The 6,735-nt window shown below is 37.8% G+C and overlaps 1 protein-coding gene across 3 annotated transcripts in view; it reads right to left on the bottom strand.

Moving 5' to 3' along the window:
• CCSER2 (coiled-coil serine rich protein 2) overlaps window positions 1-6,735 on the bottom strand; it is a 185,112-nt gene that overhangs the window by 116,480 nt on the left and 61,897 nt on the right. For all 3 annotated transcript variants that reach the window (XM_006767912.2, XM_006767913.2, XM_015566671.1), the window contains one exon: window positions 4,175-4,265. In XM_006767912.2, the coding sequence (XP_006767975.1) occupies window positions 4,175-4,265 (91 nt within the window). The remainder of the gene's footprint in view (window positions 1-4,174; window positions 4,266-6,735) is intronic.

Below are 6,735 nucleotides of genomic sequence, written 5' to 3' on the forward strand. Positions count from 1 at the left end.
TAGGGGCGCCCAGGCCGGCAGGGGAGGGCAGTTGGGGGCAACCGGACCGGCATGGGAGGGCAGTTGAGGGTGATCGGGCCAGTAAGGGATGGGTAGATGGGGGCAACTGGGTCGACAGGGGAGGGCAGCCGGGGGGCAATTGGGTCAGCAGAGGAGCAGTTAGGCATCAATCAGGCAAGCAGGGGAGCAATTAGGGGGCAATCAGGCTGGCAGGCAGAAGTGGTTAGGGGCAATTAGGCAGGCAGGCAGGCAAGCAGTTAGGAGCCAGCAGTCCCGGATTGTGCGAGGGATGTGTGACTGCCGGTTTAGGCCCGATCCCTGTGGATCACTTAGGCCCACAGGGACCAGGCCTAAACTGGCAGTCAGACATCCCCTGAGGGTTCCCAGATTGGAGAGAGTACAGGCCAGGCTGAGGGATACCCCCCTCCGTGCACAAATTTTGTAACCTGGCCTCTAGTTAGATCATATTAAGGCGTAGATTCTGGAAGAGAAGTGGCCATTGCTTTCTAGGAAGGATTTTAAGGCAGAAATGCTGTAAATAGCCTCACTGCCAGATTTCCAAGGCACAGAAAGAGCATTCGAAAAAAGTAGAATAAGACTCAGAATAAAATGATGTCCTTCACATGTAACAACTAGATGCTTCCACAGTCAGTTAAATACTGGAAGAAGAAATCTCTGAATACATTTATAGAAACAATAAATAGAAAAGCATTTGAAAAATAAGTGTCCTATATTGCACTAAAAAATAAAATAGAAAAAGTGAAGTGGATGATGAATCAAAGTGTTCTGAAGAAGAAATCAAGCACCACATTTTGGTTTTACCCTTAAACTCAAAGATAAATTTCTCTAAAGATTAAAAGACAACCTTACAAATATTTTATTGATACAGATACTACAATATCAACCTACTACTTCTACATAACCTCCCGTGTCACCAAACCACTAAGATGTGAGTATCTCCAATAACTCTTGAACAGTTCTCAAATCCTACCCCATAAATGTCTAAGAAACTTTTGACCAAGGAACATTCTTTTCTCCTCTATGCTGGCTTAATAGGTAATGATTTGCTACACAAATGCAACTGCCAAATAAATATTCCTATAGCTTCTTCCCTGAAATCACAGAAGAGTACCCTATCATAATGAAGTCATGGCAAACTTGAATTCAAATTGAAGATTTCAACTAGGCGCCAGTCATCTTGTTGGCAAAAATTCTACCTACAATGGCAGACTAAGTGGGCGGAACCCATCAAGGTTCAGAGTGACCCACCCAAAAACTAGACCCAAATTTCCCTAATAGCTTCAAAAACCAGAATCTAAAGGTACTAAAAACAATAGTCAGAAGTATATTAGAAGACTCCTTAAACATTTTACCAGCCCTAGCCAGTTTTGCTCAGTGGATAGTGTCAGCCTGTGAACTGAAAAGTCCCAGGTTCAATTCCAGTCAAGGGCACATGCTAGGGTTGTGGGCTCGATCCCTAATGGTGAACTTGCAGGAAGAAGCCTATCCATGATTCTCTCTCATCATGGATGTTTTTCTCTCTCTCCCTCTCCCTTCCTCTCTGAAATCAATAAAAATATATTTTTTTAAAAAACACACTATACCAGTCTTCATAACATTCCTATTCTCCTAATCAAAACACTCAGTGGGTGGGTATAGTATAGTGTCATTCAGGACTTCAGAACTATAAAGACCAGTCATTACCGACTTCGTTGTAGCACCAAATGTAAATGCTACTTTATCTTTGGGTCCTCTGAAGGCAATATATTTTAGACCCATGTTCTGCTTTCTTCTGTATCCATTAGCTCAAAATAGCTAATACTTGTCTGCCTTCTAGGAAAATCTGTAACATATTCCTGAAAAGTTCAGGAATTCCCTTGAACTTTTCACAAGTCCCTAAACAAGACCTCAAAACAATAAAGTTCCCTGTGATCACTTTTTATCTTTTATGTGGATAACTTTTTGTTCCCAAAAGATGAGGCAGGCTCTAAGACTGACTCCATCTTTGCTTCCTGTTTTAGCTAAGAAAGGGCATACACTTCCCAAAGAGAAGTGGTTATAATTCTGTCAAAGTAAAATGCATTGCTTAGGGCGTGACTTATTTCGAGGAGGTAAATCCCTGGTTCCTCAATACCAGCCCTTGAAACTTCACATAAATATCCTGAACCAGGAAGTCTCATTCTTCCCCCTATCATTTTCAATGCTGTATGTTTTCCTCTGTGTTCTACAGTATTTTTCTACTTGATCTTCCAGGTCACTAACTCAGATTTCAACAATAGCTATTCTTTTTTTGTTATCTACTGAACTGTTCTGTGGAGAAGTCTTCTTTAACAGCTCCAGAAAGCTTTGTTCTGCAATTGGTTCTCCCTAAGTGCTCTCATTATTATGTCCTGGGCCACTCTAACTCTGGGAGTTTTATTGCTTTTCTGTTTTCTTTCTGGGTGTTAGCTGTGATTTTTCTTTCTCAGATGCCTGGAACTCAGCTTTGGTTGCTCAAGTATCCCAAGTGACAGCAAAACCACAAGAAGGTGCAACAGGTAGAACAGATACTGATATCAGCTCATCACTCCCTCCTGTAATAGAATCATACATTTACTGTCCTCTGTGGCGGAGCTTCTCACAGTCAATAGTGTGGACTTCTCGGTCCACTGGTGCAGAATTAACAGTGTGCTGGTTCTCAGAGAAGATGTTAAGGGATGATCTAGGCATGTTTCTGCTCACCCTGTTGTCCTGTCATCTGCCATGAGATAAACCTGCTCCAAGTAGACTGGTCTCAAAATGAAAGCAGAGAGACATGAATTCAGACCCACAGCCTAAACCAGTGATGGCTAACCTTTTGAGCTCAGCGTGTCAGCATTTTGAAAAACCCTAACTTAACTCTGGTGCCGTGTCACATATAGAAATTTTTTGATATTTGCAACCATAGTAAAACAAAGACATATTTTTGATATTTATTTTAAATATTTAAATGTCATTTAACAAAGAAAAATCAACCAAAAATTGAGTTCGCATGTCACCTCTGACACGCCTGTCATAGGTTCGCCATCACTGGCCTAAACTGTCCAAGCTAATCCACAGATCCACAAATGAGAAAAGTAAATGTCTATTTTGAAAACCACTGAGATTCTGAGATTGACTGTCACAGAGCATCCTGACAGCACACACACACAAAGCCTGATCAATATGACAACTATGAGCAGCAACCACCTCCTAGTACCTCAGTGATGCACTGAAAACAAACATCTACCCTTCCTCAAACATGCCTGCGTTCTAGCCTCACCACCCTAGTTCATCCCTGATCCCTGGGAGGCCTGAGAAAACCGGCAAATGTTGACTGAAGGATCTCTGGAGCCAGTTTCTCTTCCCAAGAGGATCCCCATTTCCACCCTTGTCCCAGGGGCTTTCCTAGGTTGGTCTCTGGTCCTTGACCAGTCCTTAAGATAGCAATCCTGCAAACGCTAAGTCAGTGGGACAAGAGCACCCAGCCCCTTTTGCATATGGATTATCTAAAGCCCTACTCCAGCAGTTACTGGGGTCTACAGAGGAAGACAGACTGGACTTGGTAATTAAAATGATAGAATAATTTATTCAGGTTATAATTTTCCCAGAACTAATCTTTTAAAAATATTTATCAACCATGATTTTTTACTGATATTTCTCTAGTCAAATGCTACGTTTCTCTAAATGTACTTCTTCTTGGAATCAAAATGAGAAAAAAGAAGAAAAAATTGGGTATGTATATATGGAAAAAAAGGCCAAATCCTACCTACCACTTACTTTATGGAATAGGTATACAGTATTATTGCATCATACAGAATTATACCAAAACCTACCTATAAAATCAGGTTTTAAACATTTAAATACATTTGCAATGAACTTATTTAACATCACTTAAGACTCCGTCTAAAAAGTCTTCCTCAAAAGAAGGGCTTCTGTTGTGCATGGCACACGCAGAGCAGCCTGACTGCTGCACGTGCAGAGTGAACACCAAGAGATTCGGAAGCATAATTTTTTGGTACTTGGGCAGCTGGTCATCATTGGTCCTGGAACCCACGGGAAAAAAAAAAAGTCTTCCTATATTGAGATTAGGAAGTCTGTAAATAAATATCAAATTGGCTTATAGTCAAATAACTCAACTATATGCCTCTGAAGGTTCAATACTGTCCCCACTTACCATTTTCAACAGATGCATCCTCAGGCAGATCCACATCAAGCATAAGGTCATCATCCTCCAGATCACATGATTCAAGATTATTCAGAATATCCTGTGAACAAAAGCAGTAGAAATGCTATGACCTAGTTCCAGGATGTAAGTAATCATTAGTTCTGAAAACATGAATATATGATAATATGAATTTACTCAATGTTTATGTGTGAAGAACAGTTTTTAGAAATAAAAATTTTTAAATAATAAAAATAGATTCAACTGGTTTACCTGATTAAGCTATTTGTAACATCCTTTTCCTAGTCTTCCTCCCCATCAGTAGATTTTTACTTTGAAAAACTTACACACTGAAAGATATTGTTCTAAGCACTTTACAAATATTCATTCATTTATAACATAACCCTATGATTTTGTGACTAGTACAATTCCCATATTATATATGATGAATTTAACGCACAGAGAGCCTAAATAATTGGCCAAAACAGGATATGAACACAAGAAATCTAATACAATATACAGATTATGTACTATAGAACTGTATACCTTAAGCCTATATAATTTTATTAACCAATGTCACTCCAATAAGTTCAACTTTTTAAAAAAAGAACCTACCAAATCTTATTTATATCTGGTGTAGGAGGTTTTGTTTTATTAACTCTAGGGATTGAACAATTTATGTTAAAATAACAAAATAATCCTTTAACCCTGTGATTACTCCATTCCTTTCTTGTGCCAAAGCTACCTACTACTACCTTTAGCACCACTACTACCTCCTTGCTTGACCCTAATTCATTCTTTTTCTATAATAGGACTGGAGTAGTCAAATGGCTATTAGGAGCCCCTCCTGTGTTCTATTTGCAATCTTGCTAGCTATCCTCTATCCTTAAAAAAAGTAATGTTTTGCTATCAAAGACCCTTGTTCTAAAGTCTAAATAACTAAATAAACAAAACTAAGTTTAAGGTAACAAACTCAGGTTGACTTATAACCCAGTAGCGGATCCTTTCAATACAAGAACGGATTCAATACTGCAAGACCTGTCCTTAGCATATACATGTAAGAAGATCACAAATCCACAAATTTTTAAATGATTTAGAGATTATAGCCTTGAAAGACTATTAGACGGGAAATAAGAATAAATTAGCATTGTTCCCTGTGTCAGCTATGCCATGCAAATCTTTTCAATTTTATGTTGAAATGGGTCCTTCCAATATATGCTGAGAACTAAAAATAACCTGAATAACTCTAATTGTTTTTTTAAAAAGCTCTGGATAATTATTTAACCCTGGCACAAGAAAGGTATTTCATAAAACCTGTTTCAATTGTGAAAGATTTGCTTTCCTTAATACATAGTCTTCCTAAAAATCCAGAAAAAATTTGAATATGAAAAAAAATGGCAAAGGCCATATGGCAGACCACAAAGTAAATATAAATTAAACAATGAATAAATATGATGTAGGAACGAATGCTAACACCAGTTGACTTAACACGGTGGAGAGGAATCTAGTATTAATCTGTAATAAGATAGGATTAGATTCATATAAATTTTCTGGAGGACAATTTGTCAAAATTTAGCTAACAGTTTTTTTAAAAAAGTAAATTTTTCCTTCCTAAGAATGTATGCCTTAGAAATAAACACGTGCAAAAAATGTATGTATAAGTATGGTTACTGCAGCATTATTCAGAAAGGCAAAAAAGTAGAAATAGCCTAAAAGTCCAACAATAGAAAAATGGTTAAACAGAAAGTATGATATAGTCATACAACAGAATATTGTTATTATTTTAAAAAGATAATAAAAATATATTTATAGACATGGAAAGATGTCAATTGGGGCAAAAACAGACTGGGTTCTTTTAATCTTTTGCTCTTAAAAATAATGTTTCAACAGGAACAAGACTGGGATGCCCACTCTCACCACTCCTGTTCGACATAGTACTGGAAGTACTAGCCATTGCGATCAGACAAGAAGAAGTAAAAGACATCCAAATTGGAAAAAAAGAAGTAAAACTGTCCTTATTCGTAGATGACATGATATTGTACATAAAAAACCCTAAAGACTCCATCAAAAAACTATTAGATTTAATAAATGAATTCGGCAATGTAGCAGGATAGAAAATTAACGCCAAGTAATCTATGGCATTTCTATATAGCAGTAGTGAACGTGCAGAAAGAGATACTAAAAAAGCAATCCCATTTACCATCACACCTAAAAAATTAAGATACCTAGGAATAAATATAACTAAGGAGGTAAAAGACCTATAAGCAGAAAAGTACAGGACACTGAAAAAAGAGATAGAGGAAGACCTAAACAGATGGAAGAGCATACCTTGTTCATGGATTGGTAGAATCCCCATCATCAAAATGTCCATACTACCCAAAGCAATCTACAGATTCAATGCAATCCCCATTAAAATACCAACGGCATCTTTAACAGATGTAGAATGAACTTTCCAAAAACTCATCTGGAATAAAAAAAAAAGACCTCGAATAGCTGCAGCAATCCTGAGAAAGAAGGACAAAGTAGGTGGGATCTCAATACCAGATATCAAGTTGTATTACAAAGCCATTGTT

The sequence above is a fragment of the Myotis davidii genome, unplaced genomic scaffold (genome assembly GCF_000327345.1).
Source record: "Myotis davidii unplaced genomic scaffold, ASM32734v1 scaffold642, whole genome shotgun sequence".
In the NCBI taxonomy this organism is placed as follows: domain Eukaryota; kingdom Metazoa; phylum Chordata; class Mammalia; order Chiroptera; family Vespertilionidae; genus Myotis; species Myotis davidii.